At 43.6% G+C, this 19,587-nt stretch overlaps 1 protein-coding gene across 6 annotated transcripts in view; it reads right to left on the bottom strand.

Annotated features, from left to right (window-relative positions):
- The window catches only part of STXBP4 (syntaxin binding protein 4), a 211,224-nt gene that overhangs the window by 45,126 nt on the left and 146,511 nt on the right, over nt 1-19,587 (bottom strand). The window contains exons 18-19 of one of the 6 annotated variants that reach the window (XM_061615296.1): nt 17,488-17,571; nt 15,580-17,207 (exon numbers count right to left, since the gene is read on the bottom strand). The exons of 3 other annotated variants lie outside the window; for them this stretch is intronic. In XM_061615296.1, the coding sequence (XP_061471280.1) occupies nt 17,113-17,207; nt 17,488-17,571 (179 nt within the window). In that variant the 3' untranslated portion in view covers nt 15,580-17,112. Of the gene's footprint in view, nt 1-15,579; nt 17,572-19,587 lie in introns of those variants that run through there. 2 more of the 6 variants (XM_061615295.1, XM_061615298.1) reach the window with 2 other exon arrangements.

Here is a 19,587-nt window from a genome sequence, read left to right as displayed (position 1 = left end):
TCTTTCAAGGCTCCTTTCAAGGCTGCAACCAAGGTAGGTGCTCTTACTACATTACTGCCTTGCTGCTCCCACGCCTGCGTGGCCTTCCATTCGCCCTGTTCACGCACGCGTGTTCCTACTTGACTTCTGCAACATGAAGTCATGGTTTGGCGTCTGAAAGAGTTATACCATGTCAAGCACTGCACGGGCCATTTTCACTTCCTCTCAAATGCAATACTTTTCAATGGAGGCAGTTCAGACATTTGGGTCAGACTTGACAAAGGTTGAGCAAATGAAGTGATAACAGACCGAGCTATACAGAAGCATGGGTGAGTCTGTCCATTGACTCCTGCAGAGACTTTTCCTATTGTTTCAGCACTGTCCCAGACTTGAGAGGCAATTTGGTGACCAAATTCTGCACCATTCCCTACTGCTTACTCAAGCTGAGGCCTAATGGCCCCTTTTCCCTGAAATAAAAGCTTTGCCAGCCCTCCTTGAACTCCATTCACATACCAATGCCCCTTCTGGATTCTTAAGCTTGAGATACAAATCTGTGGCCTAAATTCTGGTGCTTACACTCATGTAATATGTTTTCACATAGCTTTCCCCCCTCAAGGGTCTCTCCCATCTCTTCCTACATTTCACTAGGGCAGGGGTAGCTCCAGAAGCTGTAGATTCCAACTCCCATCAGCCTCAGCCAGCATGGCTAATGATTAGGGATAGTGGGAGCTTTAATCCAACAGCCTCTGGAAAACACATTGGCTACCTCTGATGGGAGCTAGGGTAACCTAAGCTGCAGTAACCTTTTGTCAGACTCTTGCATTCATCTTAAGAATTACCTTCGGCCACTTAAGAGCAGTGGTTTTCAAACCTGTACTCTTTCCAGGAAACCATGGAATTCCTCAGAAGCTTACCAGCGGTTCCCTGAGAAGATCAGGAAGAGTAGGGTTGCTTTCCTGATCTTCCTCTGCAACTGAGCAGCCACGGGAAGAGATAACTTTAGCATGCATTCTCAGTTCATGCAGGGCAATGAGGTGGCCAAATAATCAGGCCAGTGCCCCTCATGATCTGAGCTTGTGCCCTGTAACAACATGCCTCAGAAACAACTTCAAGGCATGGGAGACCCATGGCAGATGGTTCACACAGATGGTCAGTAAAGTTGACCTGAAAGTCCTTCTTGAAGGCAGAAAGTCTAAAAAAACCGCAGACGTAGAGGAAAACTTGCCATTTACACCAAAGTAAGTACACCAATTATGACTTAGTAAACAAGGCAATCTATCACAGGTAATATATGCACAGACTCTCCAGTTCCTGTACCTGCAGCGATGGCATGGAAGATCCTTGTTTCAGCACAACTAACATTTTTTCCTCATCCTGCACAGCTGAAAAGGGAGGAATGCAGGCAACCTGTACAGAAAGAAGCCCAGCTTCCTTTCCATGGGTGGTGGAAACTGATAGCAGCACAACACAGTAGAGGGGCAGCGGGTGCAAAGGGGGTGGGGGACAGTCTCTGCTTGCTCTCCCTCCATGGAAATGTGGAACGTAGCAGGTCTTTGGCTCCATTTCTCACCAAACTGCACTAACATCCACAATTTCCAAAAAGAGAAAGAGCTAGAGAGCTCTGAAGCTTCAGGACTCACAGACTCCTTGCCTAATACAACTTGTCTTCCACTGAAGTGTGTGCATGCACCAGGTGCCAACTTTCCACTCCAGAAAGCAGAGCTGGTGTTCCATTTTCTCCCCAGCTGTTTTATTTTGGGATATGTCTCCTCCTCAACACCCGCATGTCAACCTGTGACTTAGAAGCCTACAGTTTCGTTCCATTTACCCACTTGCTCTGGTGTCTGCTTGCTGCGGATCTTTTCTACGAGTAGATGCTGTCCACTGGAAAGCTGTCCCTTTGTTTCTTCCTGGCTTGGCACTATTGACTCCATTGTTATTGGCTGCATATTGACTTTCTCGGTTGTGTTTCCTCTCTGATAAAGTGGGTCAGAGCTGGGGATTGAGAAAGTGTCTTTTCTGGGATTGGTGGAAGACTCTTTTACTTACTATGTTTCAAGGTTATAGCTATGTTTTAATTTCTCAATTATTTCCCCTTTGTATCCCCCCCCCCAGCATATAGATCACATGCTGTACAAACCTCCATAATTTATGGAACCATATAGACATTAGAGCTTGCATTAATGAGAGTGAGAGGAGGGTTACATTTTATATACAGCACAATCCCATACTGACTACTCTAAAGTGAATTCCTCTCCAACTTACTCCCAGGTGAGTGGGTATAGGATTTTAGCTACAATTACAAATATTTCACAGAAGAAAATGGAATGATTAATTAAGAACTTGCAATTCCTTTGTAAACAACATTTATTTAGTTTTTTTGGCCCTTCCTGTCCCAAAGAGAACTACGATTCAGTGATTGAGCACCAGATTTGCAGACAAAAAGGGGATGATCCCTGGTATCTCTAGTTAAAGGGTCTCAGGTAGCAGGGGATGGAAAAGGCCTCTGGCCTAAGATCCTGAAGGGCTGCTCCTAGGCTGTGGTCTTCCAGATGGTGTTGGGCTCCAACACCTACCATCCTCAGCAGCTAGGACATATCATCAGGGGTGTTGGGAGTTCCAGACCAGGAATGTCTGGGAGAGTCACAGGTTCACCATCCCTACTGAAGGCAATAGTAGGCCAGAGCTTGGAAAAGTTACTTTTTTGAACTACAGCTCCCATCAGCCCAATCCAGTGGCCATGCTGGCTGGGGCTGATGGGAGTTGTAGTTCAAAAAAGTAACTTTTCCAAGCTGTGTAGTAGGCTGGACGGATTGATTACTACAATAGATGGATCAGATCACTGATTCAGTAGAAGGTGTTTCAAAAACTGAAATTCAAAGAAAGACGGTTGGGATGGCAAATCCCTTCTCATTTGCTCATACAGATGTTGAAACATCTCCTTTGCCTTAGAGGTTGTTAACAAGGGTGACTGTCAGGCTTGGTTTAATCCATGGCAGGAAGTTGATAAAGCTATCAATGGCTACTTATTATAATGGTGATATATGACCTCCAGTATCAGAGGCAGTAAAAGGCCCTCCAAGAGGTGACCACTGTAAGAACAGAATGCTGGCCTAGATAGGACTTTGGAATAATCCAGCAAGGCTTTTCTTATGTTTAATGATCTACATATCCCACTGGCTCTCTTCCACTTCTGTAATGTCCTTATAGGATAGATATAATGCTCTATAACTTCTAAGCATGGGAACAACTAGTGCAAGCAAATCACCAAGAGATGATAGTGTTACTCCAACAGGAAAAGGACTTTTCACTCGGAAAGTCCTTAAATCTAGCACTAATTGAAAAATAGCCCATTGCGTAACCATCCACAAAGTGTGACATCATCATTCAGTATGTTTCCTTGCTCCTGCTAGCCACATATGTGAGGTGGGGGGCAAAAGAACACACAACATGATGGTGTTAGATCATGTACTGTGCTCTATTGCATGACGCTGCAAAGGATGGAGAAAGAAAATACAGAGCAGTAGCAGCCTGCATTTCTTGTACTGTCTAGTTCTCCCTGTGTGATTACCACACCAGACATGATGTATGGCATCTACATGCTCAGTTGTGGATCACTGTAACATCTGGTTATCAGTTTGTTTAATTATACTGAAGTGAATGAGGCTGAAGTTTTCTGCACGTACCCAGAAAATAGCTGGCTGTTTTAACTTCAGGTAACTATTTTTGTTAGCAATTAAAGACAGATTTTTAAAGGTTTCAACAACCCTGCTTGAAAATCACTCTGGGTGCTGGGATATCAAGAATCCTGTCCCACAATTTTCACAAAAGCCATTATCTATATCACAGAAGACACTCTGACCTGTTCCTTTTGTTCAATTCTCACCAAATAATTTAGACAGCTTTACCTAAGTCATTGATTTGTTTTTGCAGACACCAATTAGCATTGCTTTTTGTTTCCTTGCAAAAAAGATCCTCACAATTGCTGCTTGAGCAATCCCGAGGAAGCACCTTGGAGTCCACTTGTCCTTCAAGTTTGGCTGAGGAAACTCTGAAGGAGGGGATCTTGGTGGGCACAAGGAACAGGGGCATTCTCTGATGTAGCCACAGTCTCAAAGCAAGAACTGCAGATGCCCAACCGTGCCGTCTTCGGGCAATAGGTAACCCTCCCTTTTTGTGTTTTGTTTTGGGTGGCCTTTAGTTTATTCACAGGCAGCTACACCACACCGACAGGAATATGTGGGGAAAGGGAGAAATGTTTTTGTGGGCTTATAGGGCAGTTTTTGCTGGGCAGACTGCATAGCCCATGCTGGTCCTACAGCAGGGGTGTCTGCTATGAGCCTAAAGACAGCCAGGCAGGCAGGCAGGCAGGCAGGCAGGCAGGCAGGCAGGCAGATTGATTCATGGTATCTTCCTTCTTTGCTCCAGGCATTTAGACTGAAAGCACCTAACCAAGAGCATAGAGAGAGCTGCCATCTAGACATCCCCTTACTTATACTTGGAGAGGAGCCTAACCTTTTGTTACTTAAGATGAGATGGCTCATTAGGACAAAGTTTGAGGGTATCTGCTCCGGTCATCTTCTGCCTTCACTACTGCTGCAACCCTCTGCATATTCTTCCCTCTGACCTTTTTTGGTCACTCCCTTATCCAAATCCTTTTTTCTGTTGCTCAGACCACATGAAGCCTCCCCTTACAACTGGATCCCCTTCTGCATCCAGCATCAACTCCTCAATCTCATCTTTAAAGCTCTTGCCGATCCTTGCTCTACCCCTTGACCTTTCACTCCTCCAATTCAGCCATTGCAATGGTCTCCTGCACTCTCACAGGGTTCTGCCCATTCTCTTCCTATATCTGGGACTTCTTCCAGGGACACCTGTGTGGTGCCACTTGGGACCCCTCCTCTCCTCCTCCTCAAACCTATATTTTCAATGAGGCCTTTGGTTTACTTCTCATCTGCAATGGAAACAAAACCTCAGTAGAGAGAACATTTGATCACATTAATCCCTTAATACATTGCCATCTCCATTCTCTTTGTTATTTTATTCTTCCACTTGTTAACATTTGGATAAGAAGATTGTTGGACTCCAACTCCCATCACCGCCAGCCAGCCTCTCAAGCATTAATTCCCATCAACACAAATGACACAATCAGTGGAAGGAAGACGAACAGACCCTCTGTACGTTCAGTCCTCAGCTTCATTTCCCCACTGTATTTATCTCGGAGCTTCTCTGGTGCAAATGAACAGGACTCTGAGAATCAGTCAGAAAGGAATGTGTGTAGCAGCTCACTCACATAACTTTCCTGATATGAACAAAATGGCTGTGTAAACTGGCCCTTATTTTTCACAATTCCCAAGGCAAGCTAAGGTACTGGAGAGCAGCCTCACCTCACTTGGTGCCTCCAGGTATTGTTGGACTACAGCTAACCTCACCCCTGACCACTGGCCATGCTGGTTGGGGCTGGTGGGAGTTGGAGTCCAACAACATCTGGAAGGCACCAAGTTGGGGAAGGCTGGTGTAGAGGAACTGCTCCTTTTGTTGTTTTGATGCCGGAAGCAGGAGTGGGAGAATTCCTTATTTTTCCACTTTTTTGTTCTCCACATTTCCACATCAGTTTGATTTTTTTTAAAAAAGCCCTCATGAAAATGCAGTAGCATCTTAGTGAGAGCTTCTCAGAATATAACATCTTTGCATGCAATTTTGCCTAATAGCTTCCCTACTTCAATGCATTTTTGTATGTTATTTTCACTAATGCATACATTTTCACACACACTTTACCTGAGTAAACACACTGGTGTACACATTACTTGGCTGGAGCAGTGCTCTGCAAAATTTGGGAAAGTGTGAATTTAGAAGGATGGCCGTGTTTCTCTTTGTATATTGTTTCAGAAAGTGTGAATTAGGTTGTTTCGCCTATAAATGTGAGCTGAATCATAACCCTAGCTGCAAGTTGCACAGAACCCAGGTATTTCTAAGAGTTATTCAGTACAGCAGGATACGAGACCATGCGGGTCCTGGGCTGGTACTTGAACAGTGGTGGGATGGATGAGGGAAAGCAAGCTGCGCTTGAATCCTGGCAAGGTGGAGGCACTGTGGGCGAGAGGTTCCCGTGTCCAAGAAATTGGTCAACTGCCTGCCCTGGACAGGATTACACTCTCCCTGAACAGGTTTGCAGTCTGGGGATACTTCTGGATCCAGCTTTGCCACTGGAGGCCCAGGTAGCCTCAGTGGCTAGAAGTGCCTTTTACCAGCTGTGTCTGGTATGACAGCTACAACCATTTCCTGGACCAGGAGAGCTTGACCACATAGTTCAGGTGACTTTAAGACTAGATCACTACAGTGCACTTTGTACGGAGCTTTCCTTGTGCTTGACCTGGAAACTGCAGTTAGTGCAGAAGGCTGTAGAACAGATGCTGACAGGAGTGAGACCCTGTCAGCATATAACACCTCTGTTCAGGGGTCTTCACTGGTTGCTAATTTATTACCAGGCCAAGGTTTAAGGTGTAATGAGGTGTAGTGGTTAAGGTGTTGGACTACGACCTGGGAGACCAGGGTTAGAATCCCCACACAGCCATGAAACTCACTGGGTGACCTTGGGCCAGTCACTGCCTCACAGCCTCAGAGGAAGGCAATGGTAAATCCCCTCTGAATACTGCTTACCATGAAATCCCTATTCATAGGGTCACCATAAGTTGGAATCTACTTGAAGGCAGTCCATTTCATTTTCATTGGTATATTCACCAATAGGCAAAAATCCTTGCGGTTTAAGAATGTACCTATAGCCCACAGATATTTCTATCAAACTTTAAAAAGCAGGGAAATTGGGCAGCTATAGTGAATGCATCAGGGGAGCAGGAGACCTGACCTCCTCTCTGAGATATTGGACTGCCCTACAAAGTTGTCAAAATGCAAACACAATTTGGGTTGGTCTTTCACAGTCCAATCCACTTCCTGTGCAGCTTGGAAGAATTTGGTAACGTGCCTCTGAGCATATGGTGAGTGGTGGCAATACCTGCCATCTCCAAAGATGGAGAATGACATTTTTGTATGTTTGTTGGTGTTCTTCTTACTTTGCTTCATTCCTGTGTTACTATTTCTATAGAGAATCTAATATAGAAGATGCTATTTCCCTCATTATTCATCCTAGAAATCTGTGTCAAATTTATTGTTATTAATTTCAAAGCCTTTTACTGGTCAGTGTCATATGATGGTGAAGACAGCCTTTTGTGTTTCAAATTGGAGGTTACGGTCTATTTCTATTTTGGGTGCATTAACCGTTGAATCTGAAACTGCAGTTTGATGTAAAATCAGACTGATTCCAATATGTTGCTACTTCAGCAATGACTCTAGTTGTTGGAAAAAAGAGGATGCATGTTTTCAGCCTACTATGTTTCAACCACTTCATTTAAGGCAAGGTGGGCATGGGTCAATTAAAAACATAGAGCACACTTAGCATTTTGCTAGAATATATTTCACCTCCCACTGTTTTATCTTGTGCAAACTGAGACACTCCTGAGGTCCACTGGAGACTATTCTGCAGAACAGTCAGTGCAATTATTCCACAATTTTTGGAGCTTTTTTTAGTGTTGCAAAGTGTTGCTGTACCTCACATATTCACAGAAACAGAAGCAAAAGAGAATGTTTTACTATAGGAAACTTCACTAAAATTGCAAAGTAAATCAGACATATTGAAAGTGACCATCTAAACTATATCAACTGTCTTAATAATGTTGCTTCTTCTCTGCTAAAACAAGATCAGCACAGCACATGTCTTCTTTCTATTATTTGGGCTGATTGCAGGTATTGCCACCACTCACCATATGCTCAGAGGCACATGTTACCAAATTCTTCCAAGCTACACAGCAAGTGGATTGGACTGTGAAAGACCAACTCAACTAGTGTTTGCATTTTGACCAATTTGTAGGGCAGTCCAGTATCTCAGAGAGGTCAGGTCTCCTGCTCCTCTGGTGCATTCACTATAGCTGCCCAATTTCCCTGCTTTTTAAAGTTTGATAGAAATATCTGTGGGCTATAGGTACGTTCTTAAACCACAAGGTTTTTTGCCTATTAGTGAATGTAACCCTTAACTGTAGGTGAAAAGGGGATTATGAGTGAGAAAGGAAAGAGTATGCAATGATGTGTCTGGAATGTGATGTCTTAACAATAATTAGAGATGACGAATTATATATGAAACAGGCAGCAGTGAATTAAAATCAGATTACATAGGTCCACTACCAAATAATTTTTGGCAGGGTTAGGGTAAGGAGACTACCAGGATACATAGTGGCTGTATAGGGAGAAAAAATGACAGAACCAGACAGATCTTCTGCAAGACAGAAGAAATCCACAGAAAATTACATACAAACTGAACTCATTTAGTTAAAGTGATTCAATTGTACATGAATAAATATAAAACTGGGGGCGGGGTGTATTTTCCAAAAAGCAAGCACTATAGCTGACCAATTTCCCTGCTTTTTAAAGTTTGATAGAAATATCTGTGGGCTATAGGTACATTCTTAAACCACAAGGATTTTTGCCTATTAGTGAATTTCCCTGCTTTTTAATCTGGGAGGTAAGAAATGGGATCCTGTTCAAGCTTGCTGAGAATGGATTGATCATTTGCATGCTTATTGAGTTCAGTGGGATTTACTCCCCTGCAATCATGCTTAGGATAGGTGAAACTGACCAGGGGGAGGGAGGGATGGCTGGAGTGGGCAGGAAAGCAGGAAGGAAGAGGGAAGGGAAGGGAAGGAGGAAGGAAGAGGAGAGGGGAAGGAGAGGAAAGCCAGATTGATCATTTGCATGCTTATTGAGTTCAATGGGATTTACTCCTATGTAATCATGGTTAGGATAGGTGAAACAGACCATGGGGGAGGAGCAGGGGGAGGGGAGAAGAGAGGGAAGGAGAAAGGGAGGGGAGAGGGGAGGGAGAGGGAGCAGGAGGGAATTGGAGGGGGAGAGGCAAAGGAAGGGGCAGGGGAGGGCAGGCTTGATCATTTGCATGCTTATTGAGTTCAATGGTATTTACTCCCGTGCAATCAGGCTTAAGATAGGTAAAACTGACCATGGGGAGGGGGAAGGGGAGGATTGGAGGGGGAGGGGAGGGAAGGGCAAGAGGGAGGGGATGGGAGGGAGGAGAAGGGATGGTGGGTTTGACCAGTTGCATACTTTTTGAGTTCAGTGGGATTTATTTCTGTGCAATCATGTTTGAAAATGGAAATGGACTGCCTTCAAGTCTACCCCAACGTATGGCGACCCTATGAATAGGGCTTTCATGGTAAGTGGTATTCAGAGGGGATTTACCATTGCCTTCCTCTGAGGCTGAGAGGCAGTGACTGGCCCAAGGTCACCCAGTGAGCTTCATGGCTGTGTGGGGATTAGAACCCTGGTCTCCCAGGTCATAGTCCAACACTGACCTGGGGGAGGGGGAGGGAGGGGAGGAGGAGGGTAGGAGATTGGATGGGTGGGTGGGCACTGGGCGGAGGGGAAGCCCCTTTCCTTTTCAAAAACAGTATCATTGCTTTTCAGCGTCTCCCCCACCTTTTTATTCTACAGCAGGCACATGTAGCCTCCCACCTAAATTTAAACTAAAGCTGTCCCTCGCCACATCCACACCAGGCATTTATTTCACTTTGGACAGTCATGGCTTCTCTCAAAGAATCCTGGGAAGTGTAGTTAAGTGAAGGGTTCTGAGAGCTGCTAGGAGACGCTCTGTTCCCCTCACAGACCTTCAATCAGAGTGGCTGACTGTTAAACCAGTCTGACCACTGGAGCTCTGTCAGAGGAATAGGAATCTCCTCTCATCACCCTTCACAAAGTACACTTCCCAGGATTCTCTGGGGAAAGCCATGACTGTCTAAATGTGAAATCAAGGTCAGGTGTGGGTGTGGACCCTGATTAGGCAAGCCCAGCAGCTGGGAGTCTGGCTTTTAGAACACTGACAGTAGGTTCTTACTGAGCATGCCCGACACTATCATAGGGTTCCAGCCAAAATTTTTTAAATTAATTAAAAATCAGCCAGGCATTTTTTAAACTTTTAAACTGAAGAAGATGAAGGTCAGAGTATGGGGCAATGTCAGTAACAGGATTACAGGTACTCTGTGAACATGGCTGATTTTTAATGAATTTCAACAGATTATGAGAACTCTGAGAGAAAAAAGTCCAAAAGGCGTCTGGTTCCCCCCCCCCCTTAGAATTTGAACTCTCGATTCTTTCTGACTGTTTTGTGTTTTGCCATGAAAATTGAGAAGGTTGTTAAGCAAGCATTTCTGAGTTCAGGACTATAAATTTTGTAAGGTTTTGTTTTGAAATGAGCTTATGGGAAGCATCAGAATGGAATGGGGAGTATTTTCAATTTAACATTGAGGAATGTGAAAAATCCATGCTGACTATAGTATACAGCCACTATCATGGCTGTATAGTAAAGCCCTTAACAGCTTAGGCCCAGTTTACTTACAGGACCACCTTACCCCATATGTGCCTGCTCAACTGCTTCGATCTGTGGAACTAGCACTGTTATAGGTTCCACATAATACTCATTCTGCACGTGTACGAAACCATTCATTTGGTGTGGCACCAGCTAAACTTTGGAACTCCTTGCCTATTGACATCCGACAGGTATATTCGCTGTATTCTTTTTGGCACCTGCTGAAAACATTTTTGTTTAGGCGAGCCTATTCAGACAATAGATGCTGATGTGTTTTAATCTCCTTTTAACTGTCTTTTTAATGTTTTCAATTGCTTGTTTTTAACTGTTTTTATTGATAATTTTAATGTTTCATGTAAATTGCTTAGAGGTTATTTTTACAATCAAGCAGTATATAAATGTTGTTAAAGAAAGAAAGAAAGAAAGAAAGAAAGAAAGAAAGAAAGAAAGAAAGAAAGAAAGGAGATTGCCAATCAGAGACTGAGAAACAAAATGCATGCTTGCTAGGCCCAGGGCCTGAGACTGATCCTGTACCTTTGGGAGAAGAGAAAGTTAGCCAAGTGCTGGTGTTCTTGCAACATTGTAATGGGAAAACCACAAGGTGGAATTCTCCCTTCCCCCTGCACAACTTTTAAAAATACAAAAGATCTCTTGGTTGCCACCTCCAACCAAGGGGGAAGGGAGAATTCCACTTTGTGGTTTTTCCCATTACAGTGTTGCAAGAACACCTGCACTTGGCTGACTTTCTCTTCTCCTAAAGATACAGGATCAGTCTCAGGCCCTGAACCTGGCAACCCTAAGTTTGTATGTCTCTTAATTTTAAAATGTTTCTAGGTTTCCCCCACTAAACAAATATGTACGTTCATCTTAATAAAGCTCTGCTAAAGGGACATTCCATTCTTTTTTGTCTACATTGCAAATTCCATTTCAAGGAGTGGCTCTGCTTGTTTGCTGGATTAGAGGAGATGGTGCTTCACAAATGGAGACATCAAGCAAACCAAATCTGCTTTTGAGTGCATTATGTTGCCCAATAAAACCACATCAACAGGAGCTTGGACTGAATTAAGGGAGGATCTTATGTTCAACCATGTTTTGGGGTTTCATGCATCTCAACACCATATCAGCTCAGGGAGAAAGAGCACAAATACACATTAGTTAACTTCCCTTTAACAACTTTCACATACAGATGTGTCATTGCCCTTGTAACACATGGAAGTATTACTTTTCCCATTGCAAATGAGGAAATGCGGTTGACAGGAACTTATGAATGTGTATTGTCCCTTTACCTTACTGTCCTGAATATTAAGAGAAAGATGTTTGGGTGTCATGCTCCCCTCAGAGGACTCATCTGAGGAGGAAGAGGAATGGTAGACCGCAGACCCAGGAAAGGGGACAAGCAGGGAGACAGCCCAGGACCCTTCACCAGACCAGAGACAAGCCCCTGAGGGAGCCTGCCTGCCAGAAACAGGAAGCAACCAGGAGGCTGCCCCTTCCCCAGCAGACAGAAGACACCAACAGGTGTTGCAGCAACAAAGGCAATCAGTGCGATTAAGGAGCAGGAGAGCTTGCAAGAACACAGGCTGATTGGAAGCACCTGGGCCAGCATGCAGAGTACAAAAGGGCTGGAAGGAAAGTGAGATTCCTTGCTAGAGTCAATGTCAAGCCTTGCTGCAGATATTATTCCAGCTCTCCTGTTAAACCCATGCCTTGAACCCTGCCCTGCCTGGTCGGATTTCTTGGTTTCTGGACATTTGGATTCCCTTAAGGACTTCTGTGCCTCCTCCTTCGGCACTTCCCAAATGGTAAACATGCTGGCTGGCCCCCTGGTTCCTCCTGCCTGGCAGATTTATGGTTTGGCCTTATCTGTTCATTAGCTGCATGCTTCTGTGAACCCCCATGTTTGACACTGGGTTGTATTCAATGTAGCACTAACCAGTTTGCTCCACTGGTGCAAGGATTTCTCCTTGCACAACACAACTGTCTCTCCTCCTCCTCCGCCAGCGCAATCTTTGCTGGGGTTTTCCCCAATCCTCCAGAGGAGATTTGGGGATGGGACAGGGTGCATGCGGGGGAGGAGAGGGGGAAATCCCGTTGCGCTAGTGCAACATTTTAGTTGAATACCGACCATAGTCTTTCAAGACACAACTATAACATTGTCTGGAGAATCGCCATCATCACAAAAGAATGCTGAATAAGAGAACAATATGTATCAGTCAAACAGAAGCCTTTCACAATTTAAAATCAGAGCATTCGTCATGGATCTGGGTAGTTATTAAAATGAGAAGTAGGAAAAAACCTCTGCTGAGCCAAATTTTTAATCCAAACAGGATTTAATACAGGAAAAAATAAGCACACTCCACTGAACAAAGGAATAAAACACTTTTTCTTGCTCTGCTGATGGCAATCAAACAACCAAACTTGTAGTATGTACTTAAAGCTAAGTTTGTCAAATAGCACTTTTGAATACACATTTACGTGAAGAGAACATAATACCAATTAAGGCAGGAGCATTCCCTTAATTGCCCATTTTTTCTTACTCCCAGCTCTATGCCCACTTGACTCTTATTCTGTGTAGCGACACTGGTGGCTGGCCACTAAGCCACATCACATCCCACAGGCTGTCCCTCAGGCCCTCAGGTGCAAACCCTCTCACTCCCTCTGTCCCATAATCAATATAATGCAGCAAAGTCTAACCTTCATCACTCAATACAAGCTAACACAACTAGCACTGGACAGGGAGGTTCTTGGTTGAACCCCAAACACCAGGCTTCTCCAACCTGATGCCATCCAGATTTTATGGACTACAAGTGGAGAGCCAGTGTGGTGTTGTGGTTAGAGTACTGGACTCGGCCATGAAGCTCAATGGGTGATCTTGGGCCAGCCACTGACTCTCAACCAAGCCTATCTCACCAGAGGATAAAATGTGGAGGAAGAGAACCAGGCATGCCACCTTGATCTCCATGGAGGAAAGGTAGGATATAAATGAACTAACTATAAGCTGCGTTATCCCTGACAATTGGCCATGTTGGCTGGGGTTGATGGGAGTTGTAGTCCAAAACATCAGAATGGGGAAGGCTATATTCTATTTTCTTGGATAAAAGAAAAAATTGCCAAGAGAGAAAAATGAGGAAACATCCGGAGTTCAACTTGAATCAGAACTCGCAGGGCTTCAGCCCCATAAAACTTATGTTAAATGCCAGGGCTCAGGTCTGGAATATGTAACATGTCTTCCCTGCCCCTACATAACCAGGGTTTACTCATCAGTAAATGTTGCATCTGGGCAGACTTCAACCTCAAGTGCCAATCATTTCAGAAATCAGCCACTGACAGCAACTCTCTGCTTAGTTACCAGTTATCTTCCTTCTGTAATACCCTTCTTAGTCAGTCCCTGAGAGATATTGTGAAATCCTCCTTATGTATAATATGTAACTTGTCCCTCAGATCCATCTCCATACCTGAAGACTGGAAAGTGGCCAATGTAACACCATTCTTTACTATGGGATCTGGGGGGATCCCAGAAATTACAGGCCGGTTAGCTTAATGTCTGTCCCAGGAAAACGGGTAGAAAGTATTGTTAAAGATACAATAACCAAAGCATACAGAAGAGCCACACTTGCTGAAGCAGAGCCAGCATGGCTTCTGCAAGGGTAAGCCCTGTCTCACTAACCTATCAGAGTTCTTTGAGAGTGTCAACAAGCATATAGATAGAGGTGATCCAGCGGACATAATGTACCTGGACTTTCAAAAAGCTTTCAGCAAGGTACCTCACCAAAGACTCCTGAATAAGCTTAGCAGACACGGAATAAAGAGAAGTCCTCTTGTAGATCAAGAACTGGTTAGGAAACAGAAAACAAAGTAGGAATAAATGGGCAGGGGTGTAGAAAGTGAAGTTCCCCAAGGATTGATATTGAGACCTGGGCTTTTTAACTTGTTCATAAATGATCTAGAGTTAGGGGTCAACAGTGAGGTGGCTAAATTTGCTGAAGACACTAAATTGTTTAGGGCTGTTAAAACAAAAAAGGGATTGTGAGGAGCTCCAAAAGGACTTCTCAAAACTGAATGAATGGGCGGTAATATGGCAAATGCAATTTTATGTAAACAAGTGTCAAGTTATGCATATTGGAGCAAAAAAAATTCTTAATTTCATATATATGCCAGCCAGTCAATCAACCAATCACTGGTCTTTTGTGTTCCCTTTGTAACCCAATTCCCTGACTAAGATGAAAGAAGCCAAGGGGGAAGAGACAAAATAAAGTTTAATTTTGACTATTTTAACATGTGTTTATCATGACACCTTTAACATTGCAGCATCTGTTTTATGGAATTCCCTCTTGTATAAACTAGACAGGCGCCAACCATATTGGTCATTCATTGCCTGGTGAAAATCTTTTTATTTAGACAAGCGTTTCTAGAGGGGGTAATCTCAGCTGTGCTTCTTGTCAATTTCTGGGTTTTAAATATGTGTTTTATACTATTTTTGTTTATTGTCTTGAAGATTTTTTATATATACTGCTTTGAACCTTTTGGATATGAAGTGATCAAGAAATTCTAAAAATAAAAGAAGTGGGATTGCAAAGTTAACTTATGAACTCTGCCAGGACCCAGATATAATATGGAGCTTTTGGGCAGCCCTTCCCAATGGTGCCATCTGCAAAGTTAGCCATGCCTTGTAAACCAGAGGAAACATGTGAAGACTGGCCCACCCAAACACCACTCGAGAAATAAAAAAAATCCTAAAAAAATTGAAAAGAGGCACTGGAATGGTCTTCTGAGGCTACTATCCTATACTCATTTAACTGAGAATAAAAAGCATTGAATTCAATGGGGCTTACTTTATTTAGGATTGCACTGTAAAACAGTTACTGGGGAAACGGAGATGGTTGTTCCATAAAATTTTATGTTCTCAGGCTCTGGTTCTTTATTTTAAGAAAAAGAGGACACATCAAAAATTTGATTGCCATCTTTACTTTGGAATTAATCTGCCTCCTTTCCTCAGTGGAGGAACTTTCCTTCGTCACCTATTATACTATCCACCCACCTCCGTCATTGTCATTTTATATTGCTCACTGACGCATGTGATTTTTAAATATAAGTTTAATTTTTTGTTTAAAAAAAAGCATTTATTGTTAACAAATCAAATAGTTGCATCTAAATTTAGAACGAGGCACATACTGGCAATGTTTTGCAGCAGTTACACGGCTGAGCTTGAGACAAAATTATCATGACACCTTCCTGTGCCTTGCCAACATAGGCATCCAGCTTAAATCAGGGCAGAATATCTGTCTGCCTAGCCCAGTACTGTCTGCTCTAATTGGCAGCAACTCTCCAGGGTCTTTCGCATCATCAGCTACCTGACCCTTCTTAAAATAGACATGCCATGGACTGAACCTGGGGCCTTCTGCATGCAGTGCACAGTACGTTCTGCCACTCAGGTGTGGTCCATCTGTTGGCGTGGAAAATATGAATGCCTCAAGTAGCAACCCCAAATGGATCTAAACTATCCCTTTGTAGGCTTATGAGTGTTCTGAAATGCATTGCTCCTTAGCCTTTCCTTCAGGCTTGAGCTAAGTATATGTTAATTCTTTGTAAAGTACTGGCATTTAGAATCTGCTGAAGTTGCCTTGCGTATCTAGGACATAGGCAAAGAATGTGTTCCCTGCAAAGACACATTTAACCCTGAAAAGAACAAAAATGTTTGTTCTTTTCCAATAAGTCATGAAGGGTCTGAGTCAAAGGGGGGGCGATAACTTTAAGGACAGGAAGACAAGAAGAGTGAAAACGCACCTTTTGTTCTTTTCTTACGTCTGTATCACGACTTTGTTTGATGACTCTGTCTTTCATCTGTTTACTGTTCACCATGCCCTAGTGGTCTATAAATTGTTGATGCTTCCTAAATAAAGTTGTCCATCTGACCAAGGCTGTCACTCGGTTGGACTGAGGGTGGCTTTGTGCAGGTGGGACCTTTGGCCAAAGATCTCATTGTGTGTAAATGTGTTTTCCTTCCTAAGTTAGCTTTAGGGGCCAATCCAGCTCGTGCCTTACCTGGGGAAGGAGGCACAGTGAGAATGATATTGAATCTCACCCAACACATCCTGGACGAGATCTGTCCATCTCACTTGAGTCAACTATCTGGCTCCCAGCAAGACTTTTCTTGAGTCTACCAGCTCTGTCAGCCACTCTCAGGAGGTAGCCAGCTCAGAGTGCCCTTCCAATAAAGATACCTCTTATGAACCATGAGGAAATTCTTTCATGCTGTACCTTTCAGAAACCAATCAAGGTGTGAATGGTCAGAGAAGTTCTTCTTGCTCCTGGAACCAAGTACTCTTCCTAGTGATGTTGCCTATCTTTTTGATGCAGTTGCAAGACTAGGGATGGGCCATGATGAGAGCTGGAGTTGAACAACATTTGGAGAGTGGCAGGTTCCCCACCCCTGCGCTAGAGTTAAAGGCAACACCTCTAGGATGTCCTAAGCCTTATCTGGTGCATATGCCTTCTATAACACCCACTAGTAAAGGCTGTCACCTACAACTGTTGGCTTTAAAATCAAATTATCTTTCAGAAGAAAGAGCAATGAGAACCTGCTCAGAGCAATCCTTGGTTTACAGCACTTGCAGCTTCAGCGCCAAGATGGTAGCTGGAACTGATATGGCTGCAGATGCACAACTGGAACTTGAGATGAGGTCTATTCTGCTCAACAGCTGCCGAAGTCACTGCAGATAGCCTGGACAACCCTGAAAATGGGGTCTCCTCAGACAGAACTTGACTTTAGGATTACCTCCGATTGTTGTTTTCAAATCCGGTGCTGTGAATATAGTAAAAGCAGGGAATTGGTGCAGAAGGTAAAAGAGGTGCCTCTGGACAGGACAGGAGGCATTAGTTCTGGTACACTAAAGGACATCGATAGAGAAAAATGTTTCTACTTGATAGGGAAGCTCAGTGCTAGAGCACATACTATTGTATGCCACTACCATCCATCATAGACAATACTAAGCTAGGGGGTCCAATGATTTGACTTGGTATAAGGCAGTTTTCTATGTTTCTCTTGAACCAGCAAAGCTTTTGGAGATGGGTTGCACACTTACATGTTCCCGACACCGAGGAAGTACAAACTATGGGTTGCATTTCCGTTTTGCAGCACCTCACCTTCTTTCCAGCATCTCGGCAGACTATTTGGTAAAAGAGACAAAGTAAAGGAGGTTGTGCCAAAACACCTGAAGTCACAGCCACCAATTCCTATGCTGTCCTGGCCCAGAGGGAAAAGACATGGAAGTCTCCCACCACAGTAAGTTCTGAATTCAGCTGTCTCGTAAAAATCAAGTGCAGGGGAAACTCATTTTTCCTGTTTGCAGCTAAGAGGGCTGTGCACAGCTCTGATTGGCTGTCTCTGTGTGATATCATAAAGCCACTCGTACCTCCTTGTCTGGAGCTCTTTCCTCTCTCATCCCCACAGCAGTTTTTCAGCTTTTAAAATACTGATTGTACGAATGCATGTTTTAAATATGGCAAGGGATATTCAATAGAATGAAATTTTTATGTTGCACTTTAATACCTTTTAAAGGAGGAGGGGCAGCCTACCATAGGCATGGAAGAGAGACAAGAGGGATAACTGGATTACTGTTCAGTTTGCTAAGCAGTGTGCCAGCATGAAGAAGCTGGGCTCATTTCATGGGATAATCGGTAGAATGAGGTAGCCAACATGGTGCCTTCCAGATGTTGAAGGATTATAGCTCCTATTATCATTTGCTTGAAGAAGATCCCAGGTTCAATCTCTGGTATCACCTGGTAGGGCTAGCAGAGAATCCTGCCTGAAATCGTGGAGAGCCACTGCCAGTCAGTGTAGATAATACTGATCGAGAGGGATCAACAGTCTGACTTGGGATAAGGCAGCTTCCTGATCCTATGATCCCTGACCGTTCATCATGCTAGCAGTGCGTGATGGAAGCGAGTCCAACAACATGTGGAGGACACCATGTTGGCTCTCCCTGTTCTACGAGGTTTCTAGACTTTTTAGAATTCCAGTCCAAATACCTCTGGATCTCCTGTGAAGAGAATCTTCTTAGGGATGGGGCAATCTGTCAATTCCAGTTTCTCTGTTTCTCATTTTTCCAATCTTCAGTTCACTTCTCCACATTTCCACATCATTATGCAATTTGTTTTTTTAAAAGGTGCTCATGAAAATTCATCAGCGTTTTAGTGTGAATTTCTTCTACATATTTTATATGCAGTTTCTCATAATATATACATTCTTGCAAAGCATTTTTTCATAATATAATGCATTTTTATGTTATTTTCACTAATACATGCATTTTTACGCACATTACTGGTCTCGAGAACAGCACTGCAAATTTGGAGACGAGCAAATTTTGAAGGATAGATATGATTTGGGTTAAATATTGATTTGGCAAGTGCACATTAGGTCGGTTTGCCTTTAAATGCAACTGAATTGAGTTTCTCCCCAATTCCTCTACAGAAAAGCTTGGATATAAATGCCAAGAGTTATTCTGAGAAATTGCTATTTGGCCTGATACAAGGGCAAGAAATTACCAGAACACTGATGTTTAAACCAGCAAACTTCCCATATATAGCAGATGCCCTTTGCCAAAGTTTGCATGCCCAAAACTAACTGGCGGGGAGGGGGCGATTACATACAACCTCTTTGCTTGTTGACACAACCCATGCATATGTTATCCAATTAATCAAAAGCCAGGGCAAATAGGTTTCACGCCATCACTTGAAGCTCCCTAAACAGGAGCTCTCAAAACAAGCAAGCAAGCAAGCAAATATGGATCAATTTAGTCTTTAGTGTTCTTCTGCCTATCTTTCCAAAGGCTACTGAAACATTAGAGCTGTGAATGTGTTCAGGTTGCAGATATGAACCCCAATATTCTTTCCAAAATAGGTTTGAGCATTGTGATTCTCCTACATACAAACATACACATACAGCACAGAGTGAGATGCTGCTCCACCCATGCCCAAGTCAAACTTCCAAATTCTTTCAAGAGCTCTGTGTGGGTATGCTTGACCACCCCACAGAGGTGCCTTGGTAACATTGGAGGCTGCCTCATATGGAACCAGACCATTTGGTCCAGTTAGCTCAGTGCTATTGATACTGACTGGAGGTAGCTCTCTGGGGTTTCCGGCAGGGATCTTTTCCCATGCCAGGGATTGAACCTGGGTCCTGT

This window comes from Rhineura floridana, chromosome 3 (assembly GCF_030035675.1).
Source record: "Rhineura floridana isolate rRhiFlo1 chromosome 3, rRhiFlo1.hap2, whole genome shotgun sequence".
Lineage (NCBI taxonomy): Eukaryota > Metazoa > Chordata > Lepidosauria > Squamata > Rhineuridae > Rhineura > Rhineura floridana.
Note: the sequence above shows the minus strand (reverse complement) of the source record. Positions and strands in the feature narration are given on the sequence as shown.